Source organism: Idiotropiscis lumnitzeri, chromosome 4 (assembly GCF_059441095.1).
Source record: "Idiotropiscis lumnitzeri isolate Australia: NSW breed Sydney's pygmy pipehorse chromosome 4, RoL_Ilum_1.0, whole genome shotgun sequence".
NCBI lineage: Eukaryota > Metazoa > Chordata > Actinopteri > Syngnathiformes > Syngnathidae > Idiotropiscis > Idiotropiscis lumnitzeri.
This window is the reverse complement of record NC_142394.1, coordinates 31,007,734-31,033,259: the sequence shown is the minus strand read 5'-3', so window position 1 is coordinate 31,033,259 and position 25,526 is coordinate 31,007,734. Positions and strand designations below refer to the sequence as shown.

General features: G+C 49.4%; 1 protein-coding gene across 1 annotated transcript in view; it reads right to left on the bottom strand.

Annotated features, from left to right (window-relative positions):
• Positions 1 to 25,526, bottom strand: part of svep1 (sushi, von Willebrand factor type A, EGF and pentraxin domain containing 1) — a 52,522-nt gene that overhangs the window by 20,301 nt on the left and 6,695 nt on the right. The window contains exons 2-14 of the mRNA XM_088292609.1: positions 22,229 to 22,484; positions 20,766 to 20,942; positions 13,111 to 13,269; positions 12,702 to 12,881; positions 6,802 to 6,981; positions 4,066 to 4,260; positions 3,857 to 3,975; positions 3,649 to 3,778; positions 2,682 to 2,789; positions 709 to 840; positions 436 to 627; positions 244 to 365; positions 70 to 175 (exon numbers count right to left, since the gene is read on the bottom strand). Coding sequence (XP_088148735.1) covers positions 70 to 175; positions 244 to 365; positions 436 to 627; positions 709 to 840; positions 2,682 to 2,789; positions 3,649 to 3,778; positions 3,857 to 3,975; positions 4,066 to 4,260; positions 6,802 to 6,981; positions 12,702 to 12,881; positions 13,111 to 13,269; positions 20,766 to 20,942; positions 22,229 to 22,484 — 2,056 coding nt within the window. The remainder of the gene's footprint in view (positions 1 to 69; positions 176 to 243; positions 366 to 435; positions 628 to 708; positions 841 to 2,681; positions 2,790 to 3,648; positions 3,779 to 3,856; positions 3,976 to 4,065; positions 4,261 to 6,801; positions 6,982 to 12,701; positions 12,882 to 13,110; positions 13,270 to 20,765; positions 20,943 to 22,228; positions 22,485 to 25,526) is intronic.

The window sequence follows — 25,526 nt, the reverse complement described above, 5'->3', positions numbered from 1 at the left end:
GGATGACGCCGACGTCAACGCCGACGCCGACCACCAGGCCTTGCTCGAAAACGTATTTGTGTCGCATACCGATGGCGAATCCATTCTCGTAGTCGTAGTTGTACTCCAAACAGTTGCCTTGTGGCATCACCTCCAGTTTGCACGTGACGTCATCACCGCTGCAAATGTTGGGGAGCTGCGAAGACGAAAGAAACCAAATGATTTCTTTTTTTGGGGGGGATTGTAAAAGCAGATGCTCCTCACCATGCTTCGCAGTTTCGATTTCAACTCCCCAGTGAACGACTTGATCAAGTCGATGTCGTCGCAGCGCGAGGCTTTAAACAACATCTCAAATGGCTTCAACCCGTTGTTAGCCACTCGGTTGACTGGTGGGGAAAGAAAAAAGGTTTGAACAGGGAAATAACTGACGTTTGAAATGTCTTGAGCTGCACAAACCCGAGCAGTCGGGTCTGTCCGGAGAGTAGGGCGGCTCCCACAACCCGTTGTGGGCACAGAAGTAGCTGTGCACGGCGTCCTGAGTCAAACTGTAGCCCGGCTTACACTGCAGCGTGCAGTTGACGCCGTTCTCTTCCTCCAGGCAGATGAACTCGCCGTTAATCGGGACGTACGGTTGCTCGCAAGTCGTATCTGGAGAAATACGAACGCAGTCGCGATCCAGATGCACAAACTCTGCGGCTGTTGGTTGCGCTGCGTGACGTCATGGCTTACCTCGCACCGTCACGGTGAGGTTGCACGTGCGGCTGTTTGCGGCCGCGTCAGTGGCAGTGTACTGGACCAGCGTCTCGCCGACCGGGAAGAGTGCGCCTGGAGAATGGCTGCTGCTCACCGACAGACGGCCGCCTTCAACACACGCGCACAAGAGAGTCAAGCAAGCACCCTGCGGGGGGCGCTCTTTGTTGACTTTCCGGGCAAAATGCAGTCAAGAAGCATTGAAGCTAACTGAACCGTTTTCTGCCGGCATGTCACCATACATTGGTGGCGTAGACCCATGACAAAAAAAGAGAAGAAGTCAATAAATACTCGTTTGAGACAAATGAAGTGAAATGTTTGGAAGCTGAGACGGACGGGCAAGGAGTGTGAGCCACAATCGGGAAGGCACGCGCACACATATTTGGGGACAGGTGCTCGAGCACCAAGCACCTCCTTTGAACAGCTCAACTTTATTTGGTTTGAGTGTGATTGGTTAATTGTGAGCATAAAGACTCCCCAAATTACACACACACGCGCAATTATAATACAAACTCACACACGACTAAAAGGCTCTCACACTTAACGGTCACACACACGCAACTCAAACGCTGTCACACGCTTTCCTGATTTTTTTTTCATTCATAACATGAAACCGAAGCAGTCTCATACTCACTACTGAAGCGCACGACAAAAACACTCTCACACATGAATGAAACGCTCGTGAACACAAACTCTCCCATCCACGACAAACTTTTTTTTTTTTGTTCGTACATTGAGAAACGCTCTCACACATATTAATGAAACGCTCTCTCAGCTCTCACACATAATGTTTTTTTTTGCACATACACAACTCAAAAAAACTCTCAAATTCAACTGAAATATTCTGACCTTCATTTCACACAACTGAAATGCTCCTGATTGTCACTGGCGGCTGCCCTTTTTGGCATTGTATGTCAAAAAAAAAAAAACGAGGGCGGAAACACCTGAATGCTGATTTATCCGGCCCATAAGGGCACTTTGAGTAGCGAGCAGCTGGGCTGACCCGCGTCTGGGGTCTCCCTTTCCAGCCTCCATAAATATAAACGCGTCTGGCGAGTGGCAACTATATTTAGATCTGGCTTCAGGGTGTGCACAGGCCTGGAAAAACAAAACTCTGACGTCAAAAACGTTGTGCGGCCCCCGTGGGAAGCCGGTGCAGCCTGTTATTACATTTGGGCGGGGGGGGGGGGGGGGTTCAACGAGGTGGTCAACGAGGACCTTGTTGACACGCCAAGTGAGAGTGTTTTGTGTCTGGCGCGTTCAGTGGCGGAAAGTACGAATATCCGATGACTGTACTTCTGTAGATTGATTTTAGGAACTTGACTTTTTCTTTTTACTTTGACTGGCTCTTTTGAAAACAGCACAGGTGGCAAAATGACTCACCCTGAACTGTATTTTTAAGTCAAAATCCAAATGTGTTAATTGCACATAATATCTATTTTGGTAAGTTGGCCGGGCGAAATCGAGGAGTCATTTTGCCACACAAGAAGCAAGACGGTAAATCCGATTTGTCATCTTTCACCGCAACACAAGGGAGCTCATCGCTGCGGCGGCAGAAGAGCAGGATCAGGACAGGAAGCCGGCCATGCAAATGAAGGCCTCGGCTGGCCGCAGAGGATCAACAAGGCAGTGTGTGTGTGCGCGTGTGTGCGTGTAGGCCGACGTATTTGAGGCACGTTTCGGAAAAGGGCAGGGGCGGTAAAAAGATGGAGGTCGAGGTCAGCTTGATTTTTTTTCAAGTGAAATACGGGCCAGGTTAGGGCTGGACAATAAACCGAAAATTTACCGTTACCAAAATTCGGTGTTTAAAAAAAAAGAAAAGTCTTTTCTGTCTGCGGCAATGTTCATGCCCCTTTAAGACGGCGACAGCGCATCTAGTCACGTGACTTCACCCATCAGAACAAGAAAGAAAACAAGAGACAAAACCACCGGAAGGCGGTCGCCAGACATACCTGAGTTATCGGAAAACTGCGGCTCCTCCCAAACCACCGCCGTCTCCGCGTTCGTGGCGAGGACCGTGGGCGGGGACCTGCACCTGTCAATCACCGGCGGCTCCGTATCTAGAAAAGGGTGAAAATGGAAATGTCATCAAATCCAAAGATGACGGCTCCCGCTCAACCACATGTTTCTCATGAATTTGCACTCAGCGCTACCTCCCGCCGTAACATATGGAAATGTTCAGGGAGGTTTTTTTCCGCTTGCCTCCTTGGATGACAGACGTGTTTTGTTTTTTTTGGCACCTGCTGAGATGAATAAGTTGGCTGAGTGAAGAAGATCGGAGGACGTTTCCTGTAAATGTAAGCCTACAATTACACTTACGAGGACGTCCGCGAATATCAAAACGCCGCTGAGTCATTGACGTCTCGCTAAAAAGTTTTAGAATTGCTGACAAATGTCACACGGTGACGCAAAACACGAGTTGTTGACCAAATGAAACTTCAACTCATTTCAACCCTTCCTTGACACACAGATAACCAAAAGGTGACATCAAAGCATCACCCTTGTCGAAATGAAGCGCTTCAATTTAGTTCAATATCGTTTCTTGACTCCTTTTGAACAACACAAACTCCTCCACTTACATCAACATTGTTGCTTGACTCCAAGATGTCAGTTGGTGACGAAAATAAGCACCACTTGTGTCAAAATGAAACTCTGCAATTCACTTCAATATAGTTCACAAACTCAAGATGGCAAAAGGAGGCGGCAAAGCACTATTTTTGTTTTGACAACTTATTTTGACAGAGTTCTTTAACTCCAAAATAACATGAGATGGCGTTAAAGCACTATTTTGCTCAAAATGAAACTCCTCAACTCATTTCAACATAGTTCCCTGGCACCTTGAAGTCGCGAGATCAGCGCAATCTTTTTCAAACATCAAACGTGTGCCATGGCTCGATAAAGGTTGCGAAACGCGGTTACCAATGACAGTGACCGTGAAAGAACAGTTGGCCCGGTTCCCGGAGCGGTCGGCCGCGATGTAGGTGATGGTCTCCGTTCCGATGGGGAGCAGTTGCGGGGGAGTGTACACCGGTTTCACCTGCACCGCCACCTGGAGGAAGAGTGACATATTTGAAAAAAAACAAAACAAAAAGGTAACATCCTAAAATGTGTTTGCAGGGCTTGGAACCTCCTCTTTGGAGTTGTCGGTGGCAATCGGAGCATTCCAGACGACGTGAGCGGTGCCGCGTCGGTCATCCGTCTGGGCGACGATCCTCTCCGGGCACTCGATCCACGGCGGTTCAACATCTGAACAAGCGCAGCAAAAACGTCTCGTGTATCGATTCCGGCCCGGCCAATCGCACGCGTGCGTCGCAGGTGACGCACGTGACGCCGTACCTTTGCAAACCGCCTTGTGGACATTGGCGGTCCAGTTGCCCGAGCCGAGACACACGGCCTTTCTGTTGCCATGGAGACTGTATCCTTGCCGACAGGTGAGCATGCAGGCGGAGCCCGGGGATGCCGGCCTTTTCGTGCAGGCGGGGGGCGACACCAGGATGCTCTTCAGGGAGCCAATCGGGGGACAGCGCGCCTCTGGGAGGAAGACGACCAGGTAGTGAGATGCATCTGACGCGCGCGTCACTCAAGTTGTTGCAAAAAAAGTTAGCAGTCTTCAAATAGCACAAAGTCAAATCAGACTGAAAGTTTCTTTCCTTATATTTCAGCACTTCATTGAACTACTTGTTGGCCTGTTTGCTATTTCTGTTCTTTCTTTTCTGTTCCCAATTCCCCGAATTAGGTGATGGCGATTCACTTGGAAGTGGCTGTACTGAATTTACACCAACTGACCGGTACAAGATGGAAGGCTCATCTTCGGATATGCTGCCATGGATATTACGGCCCTGGATGAGGACCCACTCCACTGAAGTCATCTTCCTGCAGCGCTTCATTCAATTGACTCTTATATTATCTCATCTATTATTGCATAGCATCATTGTATGTGTCAAATGTTGCCCAGTTGGCATCCATTGCAGCCTGGTCATCCTGGAAGGGGGATTCCCCCATCTGTGGTCCCTTCTCAAGGTTTCTCACTTTTCCCCTAATGAGGTTTTGTGAGTTTTTCCTTGCCCTCCTGGGGGTTAAGATCGGGGATGTCGATTGTGGCTATGGAAAGCCCTTTGAGACTGTCTGTGATTAAGGGCTATACAAATAAAATTGACTTGACTTGACTTGACTTCTACAGCATAGTGGTGTTATGGTATTTAAAAAAAAAAAAAACGCAAAACATTTTTTTTAAGAAATATTTTTTTTAAATACAATGGATAACAAAAAACAAGAGTTGCTGCAAAAATCCACACGCCCCTCAAAAATGTTTCTAATTGCTTCCAGAAGTCCCAAACTCCTCAACTTACTTTGACATAGTTCCCTGAGCTCCAGAAGATGGTGGCAAAGCACAATCTCCACGATCCACTTTAATATCGTTTCCAGACGATAAAATATCACAAGTTGGCAGTCAAGCGCTCCTTTTGTCTAAATGATACTCCTCAACTCAATTTGAGAAAGTTCCTTGACAAAGCACTACTTTTGTCTAAATAAAACTCCCCAACCCCCTTCAATATGGTTCCTTGACATCAAGATGGCATAAATAACGACAAAACTTATTTTTGTCGAAATGAAACTCCTCAACTCTCTGACATAGTTCCTTGACATAAGACGGCATAAGACAGCGGCAAAGCAATAATTTTGTTTTGATGAGAATCCCTCAATTAACTTTGATGTACTTTCTTGACAGCCAGCTGTCACAGGATGTGGCAAAGCACTATTTTTGTCTAAATGATACTCCTCATGTTACAGCAAAAGACGACGGCAAAACACTTGTTTTCGTCTGAACGAAACTCCTCAATCATTCGCTGACGTATTTCCTTGACACGAGACGCCAAAAGACGGCGGCAAAGCATTATTTTTGTCTTGACGAGACTCCTCAATACACTGCGATGTACTTCCTTGACAGCCAGAAGTCACGAGACTGCGGCAAAGCGCGGGTTTTGTCTAAATGAAACCCCTCAACGCAGTGTTGATGTCCAAAAAGATGTGTCAAAGCACTACTTTTATCAAAATGAAACTCCACAACGACTAAACGATTTTATAAAACTGCATAAGGGTCATCGTATCATAATTAAAATGTGTTTTGGGAGGCATCCGTTATTTGCCAATTGGAAGTTTCACATGTCAAATATTGAAGGGAGGCAACAGGAAGGACGATTTTCAGGAGAACTGGAGGCCTTTTATTTGCTTTCTGGGATGCAAGGCTCGTCAGCGACAAGTCATGAATGGCGGCTTCACCCACACGGCGGAATCCTCTCGGGAAGGTTGAGGCGATCGTTTTACTGCGCTATGCAAACAAAACAACTTGGAGATTTACGACGGAAGCGCAGAGACGGACAAACAAACAAGCCGCCACTCAGACGTGTTTGAGGGAGCGTCGTCAGGAAGCGGGCGAGCCGGCCGGCGCTTATGAAAAACTGAGCGAACCAGAAACTCGCATTTTGCAACCACTTGTTGGGATTTTGTCTCTTCTCAGTTTAGGATGTGAAATTGGGGATTAAGGATCATGTTTTCATGTTTTGATTTTTTGTTTTGTTTTGCGAGCTTGTCGCTCAGGGGTTCGCTCGCAGAAATATGTGTTTACAATTTACAGCAAATGTCACGACAATTGGTTTTATTTTTTCCTCCATTGAATAGTTATCCTGGTAGCTAACAGGCAGTAGCAAAAGTACTCGTTAACTCATCGACAGACGTAGAAGCGACTTTAGATTTAGTTTTTGCGTAATATTCAAATTCCTCAAATTGTTTCCTTTGAATTGTAATCCTGTTCGAAAACAAACCAAACAAATTTTGCGTGCTGAAATTAACGCGGTTTCTGAATTCCGATTGGATTTTCCTTTAACTGCTTGTGTTAGCAAACAAAACTAAACTAAAGATGGGATCGAAATGTAACTGTTTTTTCCTGAGCACATCTTCAGAAATTGCTTCTAGTGGTTTGTAATTCTGTGTTTGAGCCATTTGCTTTTTCTAGAAGCGAGGCAGAACAAAAAGCATGCAAGGTGTCTTGTTGACCAGCGGGAGAAGGCTTACCCACACACCGAGGTAGGGGTCCACTCCACTGGGAATTGGCCAGGCAGGTGATCTTGGGGTGGCCCTGCACGCGGTGGCCTCGGTTGCATTCCACCTGGCACTCGGCCCTGAAGGAGGCGCCGCCGTTGCTGCACTTGAGCGTGCCGTGTGGGGGATTGGCGAGGGCGGGGCAAGAGCGTGCTGCACACAGATTGCAGGAAAACACAAAACTGGCTCGGGTAATTACCGTATTTTCTGGACTGTAAGCCGCTACTTTTTTCCTCGATTTTGATAAAACAATTGTGTGGCTTTTTCTTTCACCAGAAGTTCAGAAAATACGCTAAATAAATCTCTGCATTCATTCCCATGGGAAAGGATGAGTAATCTGATTACTTTTTCAAGCTAACTGCTGGTATATTGAGCATAGTGTCATGACCCGTGTCTGCCACGTCAGTGTTTTTGTTGTTATTTTCTTCCCTCCTTCCTGCCATGTGTCTTTTGTTATTGTTTTCATCACCTCCCTGCCATGTGCCTTTGTTATTGTTTTCGTTCTCACCAGCTACGCACCTGTTCCTAGTCATCATCACGCACCTGTTCCTAGTCATCATCACGCACCTGCTTCCCATCTGCTCCCCTAAGTACCCGGACTATTTAAACCTTCCAGACCGACAACGCAGTGTCGGGTCATTACCCTGTTTGCCTCCTGTTGCCACGTCACCTCGGACTCTCACGACTTGCTCCCGTTGTTGCACTTGTCTTCGTTCCCTGTCCGCCTGGCTCATTCCCGTCTCGTGTTTGGTCCTTGTCATCGTCCAGTTAGTCTCGTTCAGTTGCCTGTGTTGTTTCTTTGCCCACGCCCCGTTGTTCGTCCCCACCAAGCTCCACAATAAATCTCCTTAAAGCTTCACCTACCCCTGCTTCCTCGCTTCTTGGGTCCACCTCCTCATCGCCGCAAGGCGACTCTTGACAGAATGACCCGACCTCGAAAAAAGGACCCAGCGAGGGGCTCGCGGCGGCGTCATGGACACCGCCGCACGGACCCCCCCCACCAACCCGCCGATCAGCTCAGCGCCACGTCTGCCACGCTACCCGCTTCCCCAGATTACGAGGACTTGTTCGAAAAGACCGCCTACCTTTTGGACTCCCGCCGCGCTGAGCTGGGCGCACGACTGGCCCAGATAGCGGAGCAGGTGGCCTCGATCGCGGAGAAGGGCGCCGCCGCGGTACCACCCCGGGAGACTATCATGGAGCTGACAGCTCAGATGGTGGAGCTGGAGGTCAAGATGGTGGAGAGCATGAGGCTGGCACAGCTGGCCGACCGACAGCTGGCTGAAAGGCGTCCCGCCTCCACGTCAGCTGCAGCAACCCATGCAGCCCCCACGTCAGCTGCACCGACCGTGCAGCCTCCGGTGCCTGCCCCTCACCAGCCTGCCGACCAGCCCCGTACCTCGTCTTCCTTTCACGGTAACGCCCTCGTCTTCCTTCCCGACCTTCCTCCACACTGTACCATTGATTCCGATTACGACGACAATTTTGATCACCAGGCCAATTCACCCACTCACGCTTTAGTTGATAATGATTTAGCAGCTGATTCTGAGCACTATGCCCCGCACGTTTTTGTCGACTCGGATCACGAGTACGATGCAGACCACATCTACGCCTTGTTAGACGCTCAGCGCCACCCGGACACAGTTAGTACCAGTCACTTTTTCCCCCCCGAACCATTCCTGACACCTTTTTCGTTTGAGTCTTCCAAGACCACCTCCCAATCCACCTCGCGCACTTCACGTCCCAAATCACGTAGATCACGGCCACGTCGTTCCCCTCGTTCACCATCGGTTTTAGCACCTGCTCACGTTCCCCTGGCACCCCCTAGCTCGCGTTCACCAGCCCCTGTAACCTTGGTCCCGCGTGTTCCCCATTCCCCTGATTCCCTATGGCGGCAGGCTGATAGGGATCAGGGCCCCCGGTTCGGCTGTGCCCGGACCGACTGCTGCATCCGGCCCTCTGTCGCCCACCCGCCAGCTACTGAGCTTTGTCCCGGCTCCTCTCCAGCCGCAGCGTCCCATCCCGGCTCTCTGCCAGCTGCTGAGCCCCGTCTCAGCTCCCCGCTAGCTGCTGAGCCCCGTTCCGGTTCCTCCCCAGCTGCTGAGCCCCTTTTCGGCTCCCCGCCAGCTGCTGAGTCCCGTCCCGGCTCCTTGCCAGCCGCAGCGTCCCGTCCGGGCTCCCTGTCAGCTGCTGAGCCCCGTCTCAGCTCCCAGCTAGCTGCTGAGCCCCGTTCCGGCTCCTCCCCAGCTGCTGAGCTCCTTCCCGGCTCCCCGCCAGCTGCTGAGCCCCTTCCCGGCTCCCCGCCAGCTGCCGAGCCCCGTTCCGGTTCCCCGCCAGCTGCCGCGCCCTGTGCCGGCTCCCCGCCAGCAGATGAGTCCCGTTCCGGCTCCCCGCCAGATGATAAGCCCCGTCCCGGTTCCCCCCGAGCTGCTGGGGCCTGTTGCCTGTTCTGGCCTCCCGAGAGCTGCTGACCCCCGCTCCGGCGCCTCGCCAGCGCTAAAAGTTCCTGTTCCGGCGGAGCACGTCCTGCGTCCGCCACAAGTCCCTGTTCCGGCGGAGCACGCCCTGCGTCCGCCACCAGTCCCTGTTCCGGCGGAGCACGCCATGCGTCCGCCACAAGTCCCAGTTCTGGCGGAGCACGTTCGGCGTCCGCCACAAGTCCCTGGTCCGGCGGAGCACGCCCTGCGTCCGCCACCAGTCCCTGTTCCGGCGGAGCACGTCCTGCGTCCGCCACAAGTCCCTGTTCCGGCGGAGCACGTCCTGCGTCCGCCACAAGTCCCTATCCCGGCGGAGCACGCCCTGCGTCCGCCATCAGTCCCTGTTCCGGCGGAGCACGTCCTGCGTCCGCCACCAGTCCCTGTTCCGGCGGAGCACGCCCTGCGTCCGCCACCAGTCCCTGTTCCGGCGGAGCACGCCATGCGTCCGCCACAAGTCCCAGTTCTGGCGGAGCACGTTCGGCGTCCGCCACAAGTCCCTGGTCCGGCGGAGCATGCCCTGCGTCCGCCACCAGTCCCTGTTCCGGCGGAGCACGTCCTGCGTCCGCCACCAGTCCCTGTTCCGGCGGAGCACGTCCTGCGTCCGCCACCAGTCCCTGTTCCGGCGGAGCACGTCCTGCGTCCGCCACAAGTCCCTGTTCTGGCGGAGCACGTCCTGCGTCCGCCACAAGTCCCTGTTCCGGCGGAGCACGCCATGCGTCCGCCACAAGTCCCTATCCCGGCGGAGCACGCCATGCGTCCGCCACAAGTCCCTATCCCGGCGGAGCACGTTCTGCGTCCGCCCCCAGTCCCTGTTCCGGCGGAGCAGGCCCCGCGTCCGCCACAAGTCCCAGTTCTGGCGGAGCACGCCTTGCGTCCGTCACAAGTCCCTGTTGCAGCGGGGCACGCCCTGCGTCCGCTACCAGTCCCGGTCCCCGCTGCGCCCGGCCCGCCGCAGCTCCAAATCCCTGCTTCGGCGGGGCCAGACGGCCCGCCGCCAACCCAATTCCCTGTCCCGGCGGCGCCCGAGGACACGCCATTGCTTCCCGTCACTGCCTCGGCGGTGCTCGACGATCCGCCGTCGCCCCAAGCTCCTTTTTCGGCGGAACTCGACGATTCGCCGGCGCTCCAGTTTCCTGCCTGGGCGGTGGACGACGACCCGCCGTCGCTTCTCGTCTCTGTCACAGCGGCTCCCGACGAAGCGCCGCCGCTCCACGATCCTGTCTCAGCGGGGTTGGAGGACCAGCCGCCGTGCCACGTTCCGGTCTCGGCGGGGTTCGAGGACAAGCCGCCGCTCCACGTTCCTGTCTCGGCGGGGTTCGAGGACCAGCCGCCGCTCCACGTTCCTGTCCCGGCGGGGTTCGATGACCTGCCGCCACTCCACGTTCCTGTCTCGGCGGGGTTCGAGGACCAGCCGCCGCTCCACGTTCCTGTCTCGGCGGGGCTCGAGGACCAGCCGCCGCTCCACGTTCCTGTCTCGGCGGGGTTCGAGGACCAGCCGCCGCTCCACGTTCCTGACTCGGCGGGGCTGGACGACCAGCCGCCGCTCCACGTTCCGGTCTCGGGTGCGCCCGGACGTCCGCCTGAGTGTTCACGGGTGGACTTGTTGATCGGGCCTCCCGGACGCCCGCCTGAATGGCCCCGTCGGGACTCGCTGGTCTGGCCCCCTGGACATCCGCCAGACTGGCCTAGTTCGCGGGCCTTGGTCCCGCCTCCCGGACGTCCGCCCGAATGGCCCCGTCGGGACTCGCTGGTCTGGCCCCCTGGACATCCGCCAGACCAGCCTAGTTCGCGGGCCTTGGTCCCGCCTCCCGGACGTCCGCCCGAATGGCCCGGTCGGGGCTCGCTGGTCTGGCCCCCTGGACATCCGCCAGACCGGCCTAGTTCGCGGGCCTTGGTCCCACCTACCGGCCCCCTTCCGCCCACCCTCGTTCTTGGACTTGGTTTCATTTTTGACTGTTTTCGTTTGGGACGTCTGGAAGCCGTCCCTTGAGGGGGGGGTACTGTCATGACCCGTGTCTGCCACGTCAGTGTTTTTGTTGTTATTTTCTTCCCTCCTTCCTGCCATGTGTCTTTTGTTATTGTTTTCATCACCTCCCTGCCATGTGCCTTTGTTATTGTTTTCGTTCTCACCAGCTACGCACCTGTTCCTAGTCATCATCACGCACCTGTTCCTAGTCATCATCACGCACCTGCTTCCCATCTGCTCCCCTAAGTACCCGGACTATTTAAACCTTCCAGACCGACAACGCAGTGTCGGGTCATTACCCTGTTTGCCTCCTGTTGCCACGTCACCTCGGACTCTCACGACTTGCTCCCGTTGTTGCACTTGTCTTCGTTCCCTGTCCGCCTGGCTCATTCCCGTCTCGTGTTTGGTCCTTGTCATCGTCCAGTTAGTCTCGTTCAGTTGCCTGTGTTGTTTCTTTGCCCACGCCCCGTTGTTCGTCCCCACCAAGCTCCACAATAAATCTCCTTAAAGCTTCACCTACCCCTGCTTCCTCGCTTCTTGGGTCCACCTCCTCATCGCCGCAAGGCGACTCTTGACACATAGGTGTGAATGTGAATGGTTGCAGATGCCCTGTGATTGGCTGCTTCATAGCAGGTCGACATAATGGCTGAATCGGATGTGTTGGCCGGAGACGACTTTTTGTTTTTGCACTTTCTGCTCCACAGATGTTCCGGGGGAAGAAGAGGTAGGCAGGGTCCAATTAAAGAGGGGTCTCAGGAAGGAGGGAGGACACACCAACAGGAAGGAATGTTATAGGGGAGGGGAAGCTTGTACAGATGCGCGTCAGGAAGTTCAACAAGTCAGCCAGGGAAGGGAAAGGAAAGGAAGCGGAGATGCATTTCATGCGGAAAGCGTCACTTTCAACGACGTGACTCAGAAGACACTAAACACGGGAGGGCGGCTGAATTATTTTCTAATATGTGACAAAGGTTTCTTGAGTGGGGAGCTCGACTTGTTCGCTGATTCCGTTCAGTCATTTGGAAGGACCTCCCAGCTTTTTTAGGCCCGCGGGAGGGGATCTCCTCGGAAACGCCTGTCTGTCTGCTGCTGGTGAAATTGACACATAACACGCGACCCACAAAACCCCCTCGCTCTCGCTCTCGCTCTTTTTTTTTTTTTTTAAGACGTCCTCATAACTTTTCAACGCGTGAAGACTCATAAAATCAGATGCATGGAGTCATTTTGGACTCCCGTGTAAATTTAAAACACAGACACATGTTTACGATCATGTTACGGTATTCATGTGCGATGTGGAATTTTCAGATGTTTTATTGCTCACAAATGTGAGGTGGCACACCACACATGTTCACTTGGGCTGCAAAGAAAGTTGGCAACCGGTTCTCTCCTTCTCAATGTATTAAAGGTTGTCATTATTTTTTGTGTCCGCTTACGTTTACAAGAGGCGGGCGAGCCCGACCAGGTGCCGTCAGCCTGGCACAGCCGGATGCCCGTCCCGTGGAGGTCGAAGCCCGGCTGGCATTTGATGCCGCAGGCTGCGTCGTAGTGGTTGTTGCACACGTTCTGGATGAAGAAGCCGTTTTGCGGCGGCGACAGCGGAGGGCAGTGAACCACTGCAATGAAGAAGAAAAAAATGATTGCAAAAATGTCACACGGGGAGGAGGTAAAATTCTAAAACTATTATTTCACACAAAATGTGGATCAATGTGTGAATTTTGACAGAGTTACTAAATTGTTTGATGTCCTGAATGAGCAAAACATTTGAAAGTTTTCCTCATTGGACTTTTTTTGCACCGAGGACGTTTTGGTTGTCAAATAGGTGCGACTGCTCCTTGCAATTACCTTGGCAGGTCAAGTCCACGCGCTGGTAGCCCGCTTTGCAAATGCAGTCGCCGAGTGAGGTGCTGCCGGGACGGGAGGTGTGCTGTTGGTCCGGGCAGGGCAGGCAGGTGCTCGGACCTCCGGGCATTCCCTCTGGTTTGTAGGTACCGGGTGGGCATGCTTGAAGAAGGAAAAAAAAGAAAATAATCCCAAAGGATCAGCAGATATACTGATTCAAGAAATTGAATTCCAAAAAGCAATTAATGACCTTCAAAAAGGGTTTAAAACGCTTCCTTGCAATTTGTATCACCGCTGAGACAGATGTGCTCTCCACTACTCCACTGTGCTGCCTTCTCTCAAATCATTTTTGGGATAACACTTGATTAAAAACAGGATGCAGAGGCGCTACGTTTTCTTGGGACAATTTAATATCGTCAGTCATAAAATGTGAGTCCACACCCACGCACATATTTAAACATACTTGAGAGAGTTGGAAAAATACGCAGGGAAAAAAAAAAAAAAAAAAACTCTCTACGGGGGATATTCGATGGGATTTGTCGGCCTTAAGATATCAGACGTATTCTGCGTTTTCCTTCCAACCCGTTTGGAAATCAAAGTCCTTGAAATGTCTACACATGAAGGTCATGAGTGCAAATACGTAACACGACAACGGCACAACAACGTTGTGGCGGTCAAGTCAAAAAGCAAATGCCACCATGAAATTTCAGACACGCCTGAAATCGAACAGGACGGCGGCCATTTTGGTTTGAAGCAGCCATTTTGGGGCTTCATTTGCATGAAAAAAGAGGCCTGGAAAGTTAGAGGTTGTCAGCCACTTTGGGTTGTCATTTTAGGCCCAAATTTTAGAAAGAGGGGATCTGAAAAGTTTTTCATATCAACTTGTCTGTCATAAGAGGACGCACAAAAACGTTGCCGCACCCGTGGCTGAAATTAAACAAGAAATGGACCATTTTGGTTGGAAGCAGACATTTTGGTGACCGGGAAGGTTCGAAATATAAATGAGCTTGTGAAACCAGTTCGACTAAAAAAAAAAATTTTAAAAAGCCCCATGGACCCAAGCTTGAAATTTAACAGGAAGTGTGCAATTTTGTTTTGAATTTGCCATTTGGGGCCCATTTGCGGAAAGGTTGCATGTTTTTTGGGCCGACCGTGCACACAACAGATGGATGCGCGCACAAATACACCAGAGTTCCGCAAGTGCAGACTTTGTGGCTTGTTCCACCAGGAACCGGGCCAAGATGGGAGGGATGAGCAGGAAGTGATGAACGACAAAAGAATGAACTTCCTTTTGAAATGGATCAGCACGCCACAGGCCACATCATGAATCTGCCGCCATTGTGTTTGGACGCCGGCGCGCTCGCAATTACGTCCCAGGCAGCCTTTATTTAGCGAGGAAGTCGGGCGGCAGCGGGCAGATGAGCAGAAAGCTGAAACGACGTTCTGCTTTCATGGCTTCCAATAATAAGAATCAAATCCTCATGCTTTATTCAATTCCGAGACAATTCAAAGGGAGACTTCAACTTACTTAAGCTCACCTTCGATAGTTGAGAGCAGAGGAAAGAGATGCATGCGAGTATTGCTGGATGTTAAAGTAAAAGTTGTTTGCTGGTTTCAAATGTTGCTTAAGTTCACGTCCCAAAATGTGTTAACCTTTAGCTAAGGAGGAGACAAACAAGTGGAAAAAAGCAAAAAAAAAAAAAAAAATGTGCAGGCCGAGGTTGAAGCTGTCAAAAAGCAAACAAACTTTACGGTAAGTCCGAGGCCCTCGGGGAGAAGCCGGCCCAACTTCCCCAACTAACCTAGACTCGATTTCACGGCCGGAGCGCCGAAATTACTCTCCGAGGAAGAAGTGGGAAGGAAAACGCAAACAAAGTGCAGGCCAGTTCATAAGCAAGCAGCCAACGTTACAATCACACGAGAACGTTTCGATTCGATTAGAGCGGCCTAAAAAAAGACTGGGCCCGACACCAAAGGTTTCATCCCGAGGGAACCGCAGCGACCGACGTGGAGAGGTTGCTTTCAAGAGCGAGGGTCATATTTGGAGGTCTCCGTGTACATTCGGAGGCTCGCTCCCCACCAAATCCACAAACACATGCTAGAAAACGCACGGCCATCCGCACGGTGCAATTACAAACGCGGCTTCCCACCTCTTATCTTGCACACCAATGATCTAATTGCAAGGCAGCGAATCCCGACGGAAATATGTCTGCACATCTGCTCCGAGGCAACATCTGGTTTATTTTATTCTGCAACCCAAGCCGGGCGATTCCAGATGGGGGAATCGAAATTCTGCCATCTCACCGTTGGAGCGTCGACGGCGCTTCCGAGACTTTCCCACAAGGAGGCCAAAGGACGGAATGGATCAAAACGCACTCGTTTGCTTTGCCGGGTTCCTTATGTGTTGGGGATCGGGACAAGTGCAACGATTTACCGTGACTCACACAATATGTTCCGTATTCTCCTGCAAAAAATTCAAGAAAAGCTGCCGTTTTGGGTGAAAAATGTGAAAAAAAAAGAATTAGCAACTCGGGTTGAACGATTGATCGTTTTGGGACCAAAATCAAGATCTCAGACAATTTGATTTTGAGCTGAGCTGCGTTTTTTTTTTTTTTTTTGAAGGCCTCTTGTGCCCCACAAAATCATTTCAAGCTTTCTTGCGGCGCAGCATTCCGAACTTTAGTTGTACTTTGGCAGCAACGAGCTGCGTGATGCGGATCACCTCCTCCGTGGTGACAAATAAACGACCCCCACGAACAAGTAGCGTTTTCACCGAGGACGAGAACAAGTCGCTAAGCGTGCTCATCGCCAAAGTGAAAAATCGAGTCAAGAACGATGCAAAACAAATGCTTAGGTGTCCAGTCGACTTTGAACAGAAGCGTGACTCGAACCGCGTTAGATGTCGGCTTTCAATCAATACGCAACGAGGGGGTCAAAGCAGTCTTTTAGTGCTAATTCCAGAGCTCGTCGTTTTGATCCTTTCCATCCTTTGGAGCTCCGTCAGCTCGCTGGTGGTCGAAGGCCCTCTCACGGCAGACGGCTTCTAAATTGCAAAGTGTTGCGCGAGAGAGAGACGTTCCACTCGCAACTGAGACGTAACGTGCAGAAACAGACAATGAAAGTGTAGAGTCTGGCCTGCAAAACGCATTCCCGCCATCATTGCATGTTAACACAGCCTGTAGATACATTTGCTCCGACTCAACGCACATCCACAAGCGTGACCTCCAACAACTGCCCGTGGAGATGGAGCCCGAAAGAAAAAACATTTTCAATTCCCCCACACGATAAATTGCAATTTCAAGGTGGAAGTCAAGCGATCCCGAGCTCGTCGGAAGCGCCACGATACGACGATGAGCTCTCGCAACCTCCCAAGGACAACGTGCGCGTCCCGCTGGCTTATTACAGACGGCGGCAAAATTGAGCTTCGGCGGGGCAACTGAGGCCGACCGCTAAACAACTGTACAAACACGGGCAGCGCTCCAGTCTGGTGAGCTTGATTATAGGCGGCCGTGTGCTGGGAAATAAGTGAGAAAAAAGGCCCACACTGCACGTGGACTTTGGTGTAAATAAATACCTGGGAAAGGGAAAAGCTCTGTTTTCCGTTATCGTCGACCATCGTGGACGTGAAGAAGAAAATAAGTTCACCTTAAACGTCTTCGGCGCAATTCTTGGACCTTTAACAGGACCACAAGTGAAACAATAACAAGCCAATGTCGCCCCAAAAGGTACAAAAATGAACTTTTGCTGAGATTCCGACATCAGGATGGGCAAAGGTTTGTGCTCAAGGACCACAAGTATCGATAGTAGCGATAGACCGATTATTATCGGGGTCGATATTTGGCATTTAGACGATTACCAGCTCCCTGCTTTTTTCAACATACAAGCCTAATAAATTAAAAGATGGTCAATTTGGCTCACTGCAGAACACCCCCCCGCCCTTCTCAACCCCCCCCCCCCCCTCTGCTGTGCTGGTGGCCTTGCCTGCAGTAGCCAAACATGAGCTTAAAGGCATTTAAACTAAGTTTTTGAGTTCTTAGTTTTCAAAATTTTGAATCCAATTGACCCTTTTTTTAAACAAATAAATCGGTATCGGCCTTGAAAAAAAAAAAGCATTTTGGTCTATCGCTAGTCGATAGTTAATTGAATTGGAACTAATGAACCAATTTGACCGACAGATGGCTGATTTATAGCTCTGACCCAGAAACAAAAAGAACCAGCAGCACTCGCATCACAGGAAGCCAAACATGGAGGTGATGCGGTGATACAGACGAGGAGCGCCTCTGCAAATAAGGCTGCCGCTTTTGGACCCGAAGAAACAAGAAGTTGGGAGGAGACAGGCACGCTGTCCAGACGGTTTACAGTTCTTGATGCTGTCTGGGGGGGGATTGAAGGTTTACACAGCCAAAAGGTAACAGAGAGTCCTTCGTGTTTATGTAACCGGTCCACTCCTCCTTTGGTGCAGAATCCTGACTTCTTACACCATCCAACTGGAAATAAAAAGCCACTTTCATCTTTATGCTGGCAGCAGGGGTGAAAGGCGGTTCAGAGAGTCCAGAGCAAGACTTGATTTGGATTTGATCAAAGAATCGCACGTCCGTCGGTGAAATTGCTGTTGGGGGCTAATTGTGATTTTGCCACGTTCCTTTTTCAGAGAATTTGTTTCCGAGCAAAATGGCCGAGCTTCTTCAATTTTATTCAGAAGTCCTTGAGACCTTTTCCTGCATCAACTTACGATGCCCATCAAAATTTGAGGCCTGTTTGTTCATGGAGTTTGGCCCCAAGATGGCTGCATTCACCTAAAATGTCGGACTTCCTGGTCCGTTTCACATATGCAACCATGAGACTTTTTCGAGTCTACCATAATTGTTTTGTTTTTGGTCAAATTTGGTGAAAGTTCCAACGTGCCATTGAGCTCCAGGGTAACTAGTCCAAAGCAAAACGGCAGACTTCCTGTTCCATTTGCACCATGCGTCTTTCAGAATTTTTAATGCGTCCTGTTGCGACAGAATTTGTTAAAACCCCCCAAAAAAACGCGATCTATATGTGGAAAATCAAGCTCAACTTTCCAGGGGGGGCTCCTGAGTGAGTTGAACGAACGACACCACCGGAACACAATCCAGAGCTGCTGTCATCCGCCACCCCCCCCCCCCCCCCCCCCCAGCCCCCCTCGGGCTCCGGAAGAGGTCACAGACCCCGTTTGCCTCTCAGTCGTCAAGCCTCTCCATCACAGATGTTTAAAGGACGACAATGCCCCGTTTGTCAGGATCCGACAAGCGTGTCGGAACGAGGATTCGCCTTTTGTCTTTATCAGCCGGAATTCCATTTGTGTTTTTTGGAAGAGACTTTCTCTTGGCTCGATAAACAATCCCGCTGTACACAGTGGGGATTTGGATTCGGTTTCCAACCAAATTGCTCAGTCAATAATAATAACAGCCCCACTGACAGCGCTGATGTTCTTGTATGTTTTTGGAGAAGGGGAGCCAAAACAGAAAATAAAAAAGAAAAAGCGCAGACCTCAGAGTCTAGACGGCTAACCCACCTGAAGCCACTTGCGCACAGACGTGCACGCGCACGCACACGATGTGGAGAGGGAGGCTTGACTCTGGCAGCAGTTGTTTTGCTGCGCCTGTCAAAAAGGCTTCTCGCTGACGCACAGCGAGAAGCCAAAACGGCTCGGCTTCATTCCGACAGACCAACTTGAAGTAAACAGCCGCTCCAGCTCCACTACATCAAAAGTCCTAACTTGAAAGCAATTCAGGTGACTTTTTTTTTCACTGTTCTCTTGAGCGCACTTTGCATTTTTGCTGACTCAGTTCACAACGGTAGAAAAGGGCCAGAATGATGACTCGGTCGATGCTAGCTCTTTGATTTTTTTTTTTTTCCACATTAACATACAACAGAACAAGAAAGAGATCAAATTAATTTTTTTTCTCTCTTTTGTCAAATTGAACATATACTAAAGTCTTTTAAAACAGCAGAGCCGGGCAGTTGTCCCGGGAGCAAAACGGTCCGGCAAAACGTGAAATTGGTTTGGTTTAAAAAAAAAAAAAAAAAAAGGAGGTTGAATGAAGCGTTCTTTTTTTTTTTAATAACATTTTCGTGGGCCCAAATTTTTATGAAAAAGGCTGGAAGGTCGAGGCCGGAGGGCGGGGGACTTGACCAGTGACCAGACAAAATTTCTGCCAGTATTTTTATACATTGTTTTTTTTTTTAAACGATAAGGCCGATTAGTTATGAGAATTGAATTGCCAAATATCGTAATTGGCACCAGCCACCCTCCCAAAAAAAATCATATCAGCAGATTAGATTACTAAAGAACAGAAAAGCGTTTGAGGGTTTTATGTCGTGTAATTTACTTTTCGGACATTCTGTCTCATGTAAGATGTATGGCCTCGACTCAAGCGTTGGAAAACATCGGCTTTTCGAGTCTGTATCAAAGTGAGCTCTCAAACTAAACAGTTACTCAATCGCTCACTTTGGAGCCAGTGCATCTGTTAGTCATTGTGTTGCAATCACACACAAACATACAGACACACACGTACGGCGTTTGTTTTTCTCAAACGCAACGAACATGACGTCACCTTTAAGACGGCGAGACCACCTGCCGGTGCGGGGTTGCCGCGCGACCGATGACGCCACGGGAACAGAAAACGGAGCTTAAGAAAAGAGGCGACGTAAAGAAAGCGAGATGAAGGAATCTGTCACGACGCCTCCGCTTCATGGAGGCCTTTGCTGGATCCAGTCGAAGCGACGCAATCGAGGCCAACGAGCGAGGAAAGTTCATCCGCTGTATCACTTGTGACAGCGATGAGAGTGACGGCAAATGCGCGCTTGGTATCTTTTCCAATCGATATGACGTTCAGTCCTCATGACGTTGGGAAGATTTTCATAAGGGGAAGATTAGGAGTTTTTAGTTCAAGAAATGATGCCCTTGTACCAGTGGCGGACGGTCAAGGCCTTCCGCTGGCCTAACATAATGAAGAAATGGCGATCATATTCTTCACTTTGATGTCATATTATATCCATCCCTGTGTCGTATTTTTAGTGAGAGTTCTTATCCAATCAGAATTCAGCTTGCCAATGTTGCCGGGCAGATTTCACGATACCAGTAGCACGCGCTATTCGTCCGAGGCCTTCGGATACAATCGTGCGGGCGTCTGTTCTGTGTCTCAAGGGGGCTTTTACCGTTGATAGACAGTTGCGATAGCCAATCAAATCACAAGTTGATGACAGTAAGGCCTTCTTGCTGGCGGTGATGAAGGCATTTTGTGACTGGATACTCACTCATAAGGAGGCGGCGCGATGCGGACTCAACACACCCGAAAGTCAAAACTGGCGGCCGTTCGAAAATCCCAAAAATAGTCTTGGTTTTTTAAACCACAATGGCCGATGGAGGAAAAAGCGTGGATTTAACTGCAGATACGCTTGCGAGGTCATTTTCAAGACGGACCTTTCGAGAGAAGCTCGGTCGTCCGACACTCGCTCAGTCGTGCGTGACCGTCTTTCTGTTCATCATTTCTCCAGCCATGGTGTCATAAATGATGGTCACATGAGGGGGATTTATTCCAGTCGCACTTCACTGAAGGCCGACGTGTAAATTGCACGGGTCGCCACTGATGTGTACGTACATTAGGATGACCAACGTTGCTGCGACCTACCCGTGCACTCGTGTTGCAGACCCTTGCCGTAGTATCCCTTCTCACAGATGCAGTCGTAGCGGCCGGTGTGCGTGCCGCACTTGCAGCTGGCCATCACGTCGCAGCAGTCTCGGCCGGCTTCGCACAAGGACGAGCATCGGGACAGATCCTCCTGAATGTAGCTGCCCGTGGGGAGATCTTGGAAAAATGGAGGCCCGGCCGGGTGTTAAAACACATCAAACAAAGACGTTTCGTCTCGTTCCCACAAATGAGACTGTTCCGGCCCACAATGTTTCCTAATCCGTTAAATTTGCTCCCAGTTCAAAAAGGACTCATTGGTGGCTGCGTTTTGTGTCTTGGAGTTCTCGCGTGTGTGCACGTCAGTCCCAAAATGTTGTGTGTCTTTGGTTCAGTGCAACTTCTCAGTTTCTGTGCCGAAACTCTCATCTAGGCATTCGTGTTCGGGATCTTCGCCATCACCATTTTTGTGTGTGTGTGCACTCAGGCAGTCGGGATTCAAGTGTGTGTGTGCGTGTGTCTCCGTTTGTGTTCCAAACACCAAACCTTATAAGCGCACCACTTTTCTTCCCCCACACCAATGTGACACCCTTCTGACTTTCGCCAACACGAGGAAGTGTCTTATCAGTGACGAGTGAGCAAGCATGCGACCGGAAGCCTCCAAGCGCACTTTGAGGCTTCCTGGCCGACTGGATGACAAAGTGGAGCGGACGCAGCAAGGCCGGGGAGCTGCTTTCTCGGTTCTCACGGCCTTATCCGCGTCTGCCTCTGATCTTTTACGACGCCGTCTCCCCACTCAGCCTGCAAGTCGGAGCTCGTGATTTACAGTTTTCCCACATTTTGTTATGTCACGGCCTTTTCAGTTTTTCTCCTCAAAATTTGACAAAAAACAATTTTGTGACATGAAATATTTTTCTTATTTATATAATATATTTCTTATTTTATGTTTTTTACGCCGAGAACGATGCTATTTGTCAAGCCGTTCCATGTTCGTATTAAACTAGTAATGGTGAATTGCGAGAAGAAATGCCGAATTTGTTCAGAGGTGGGCATTGGTCAACACTTTAGTCCGTCTGCGAGTCGTCGTCAGTATTTCAGACACGCCCAGTCGGTCCGAGGCAGCCAGACGGCATCCCGAACGGACTTAGCGGTAACATGTCACACACAAACAAAATTGCAAAGCGATAGTGAATGCCAAGTGACACTTTTGCTTGGCATCGTTAATTGTTGTACGCTGAGAAAAGATTACCCGTTACTGAAAAACAAAGTTAATGTGTTACTTTCTGACGCGTTACTAGCGAGCACTGAACGAGACCTTACGTCACTTAAACAAGTCAATGGAAAGAGGCGTGCAATCCGATCGGAAAGTCCGAGCGTCAAGTGGGTTAACAGATGTTTGGTGAAGAAGTTGGTCAGCTCATCTTAAGAATTCTGTCATAAAAAGATGGGAAAGAAAAATCTCTAACCTTCGTGCAGCGCACGGCGAGCCAGCGCTTCGAATTCGGCAAAGTTGTGCAGCAGGTAGCAGTGCTGGTCCTTGGGGTGAGAGGCCATGTCGTGAAGCTCTCGGATGTTGCCCTGCCAGATGCCCAGGGTGAATATTTCCACGCCGCGCTCCCTCAGAGCCGCCGCCACGGGGCGCGGATCTCCGCCGTTAGAGTAGCCGTCGGTGATCAGGAAGATGACCTTGCTGGCGTTTGCTCGGGAATGACGCAGGATTTGCTATCGAGTGGGACAATAGAAACACATTTGACGGACAAAATTAAGTCAAAATAAAAATGCTTTTTGAAAAATGAACACCAACTGATACTTCTGACATTTATAAAACTAAATATTGCAAAAATACTTTTTATTTTCCTCTGTCAATATCACACGTGAGCTTCTGGCCTTTCTTTTAGATTTTGGTTTTGCTGTTCATCTGTACAGATGGAAGGAAGGTCTAAACAGGCGCTTGAGAAGTGCACTTTACGTTACTTGATTACGCAATACTTTTTTTACATTTTGGGGGAGGGGTGCACTCAACAAACTCTCTCTCTGTCTCTATTTAAACAAAAAAAACTCAAACTAAAATAACTAAACTGAAACGAAACTACATTTCAAAAAAAAGAAAAAAAGGAAAAAGTCCAAACAAAATCAAAACTAACGGCAACGAAACCCCCCAAACGATTCCAACGATGGCTGGCATAGACTCCATCCTCTTGACTTTAATGGGCAAGGAGTGTAAAAAAGTGGATGGTTAGCGATGCACCCAAGCGGCATGTTATATAATCACACAGGCCAGGCTTGAGCGATACGGGCCGGACTGGCGTGAATATCGACAAACGTCACACATGACCACTAAAAGCAACCACAGCCTCAATTGTAGGCTGCTTCAAATGCCGACTTCAGCAGGAGCAAGGGGTGAGAGAAAACGAGCAAACGGCCTCAAACTGTCATGATTTCTCCAACAGACAAGCCAGCTGCTAGCCAGTGGTTGAAAACCGCCCAAAAACACTGGGCAGACGCCGATACGGTTCCCAAATTAACTTGAGCCCCGCATTTACAATCCACCACATACAATTAGACAAGCGGTCCAACTCAGTCAGGCGTTTCGTTTCAGGGGTCCGACGAGCAAAAAAGTGGAACCGGGAGATGTTCCGACGTTCGGAACGACAGCTCGTTAGTTAGCCCGCTCCCGAAAGCCAGAAAAGGCATCTCGACACCCAGGAACTATGTTGATGTGAGTTGAGGATTTCCATTTGAACCAAATTACTTCTTTGCCGCCATCTTGTGGCAGCTTGGTGTTAAGGAACTATGTTGAAGTGAGTTGAGGACACAAATAGTACTTTGTCCCCATCTTGTGACATTTTGTTGAAAAGGAGCTACTTTGAAGTGAGTTGAAAGTTTTTATTTAGACAAAAGGAGAGCTTTGCCACCATCTCGTGGCGTCTCGGTGTCAAGGAACCGTGTTAAACTGAGGTGAAGAATTTCATTTTTGCCACCATAGCGGTGGAGACGTCAACCACGCCGATTTTCGCAGTTGAAGGCTAGCAGAGGAACGTTCACTCGTCACTTTTGTACTGTTGAATCACAACAAGACGGATGTGAAGTGTGCGGCGGGGGGAAGGAGAGAAAGCTCTGGTCTCTATTGTCTAATTGGCAAAACGTCCAGCGGCTTCTGGCAGCAGGAGCCTAATTACAGAGGCCACGAAGCGACGCAGCGAGGCAGAGGAGGAGGAAAATGGACCACGGTGCCTTCAACTGTCGGCGCGACGGCATTGAGAGGAAGCGGGCCCTCCGTGGCACGGCTCGCTTGGTATAATAGCCGGTTGGCAGATGGGGACAAAATGTAAAAATAAACGGACGGCTGTTCAACACAAAAAACTTCATGTTGGTTTCATACAGAAATATTTGTCACACACAAAAGCGCTAAACACAGCGTGTGCTTTTGCTTTTTTGGGAAAAAGAGCACATTAGAAGTGAAAGAAGCCATTTGTTGCAGAGACGCCAGCAGCAGTTCAATTGCTATTTGAGGCGCCAAAGAGAAGAAGTGCAACAAATAAGGGAAAAGGAGTTCCTGTGTCTTGGAGCGATGAAGATGGAGACTTTGTGAGCGTGCTCGTGGAAACACCTTTGATGAAGAGTCACAAATGAAATCTGGAAATTGGCTTTCTGGAAAAAACATTTAAAAATAAGTTTCTTCAAATAAAATACTTTCCAAAAGAACTTTGTAATTCTTTTCATATACTTTTCTTTTATTCCCTCCCAAAAATAAATTAAAGTTACGGGTGGGAAAAAAAATCTTCCAAAAATATTTGCTAAAATAAAAATGTTAACTATTTTTCTCAACAAATGATGGAAACAATTATTCTAAATATGCAAAAAATGTTTTGTCTGTTAGGAAAAAATTTTTTTTAAACAAAATCACTAGTTTTCCCAGAAAATATGACTTCTTCTCAAAAACATTCTTGACAAAAACAATACTCTAAAAAAAATAAATAAATACGTGCGATTAAAAGAAAAAAAGAGACAAAATATTTTTGGAGGACAAGCAGGTTAACACCCCCAAATATTGTTTTTTTTTTTGTTTTTTTTTACTAAATACATTTTCTAGGACAAAAATAATACGTTTCAGCAAATAGTTTTGCCCGTTTTTTCTTTTCTGTAAAACAAAAAAAAAGAATTCTCAAAAAAGAACATTTTTGAAAAAAAAACATTTTTCCCATTAATACAATGTAATTTTGAAAAAAAAATGTATTCTCCAAAAATGACTTTTCAAAAAACAAAAAAGAAAACAAGAATTCTCAAGTCTATAATAACTACAGAAACTCCTGAGTGTATGGATTACATAGAAGAAAGAAGATGTGCTGTGTCGTGCCGTGCATTTGTCTTGTCGGCCATGTTGGCAGAGGTCCAATTCAGGAAGCGATAAGAAGCCATCAACAATCGATGTGTGACGAGAAGGATGCAGCGCGTGTTGATAGCAAGCAACATGCCTGCAGGGAACGGCAGCGCAAACATCAACACACTCCCATGACTTGCATCCAGCGTGACCGACCACAGACGTGGCCATTTTTTTTGTTGTTGTTGTTTTTTTGCATCCACCACATGCACCGATCCAAAAACAACAACAATAGCAATGCGATCACATCCGCTCAGAAAATCCACCCCCACCCCCACATTTCAGAAGTGAGAGTGCTTATTTTGACAGGCTGTCTTCTCTGCGCTAAGACAAACATCAACACGCAATGGCGGCGCTTTCGAGCAACATTCGATCTTGTCCAG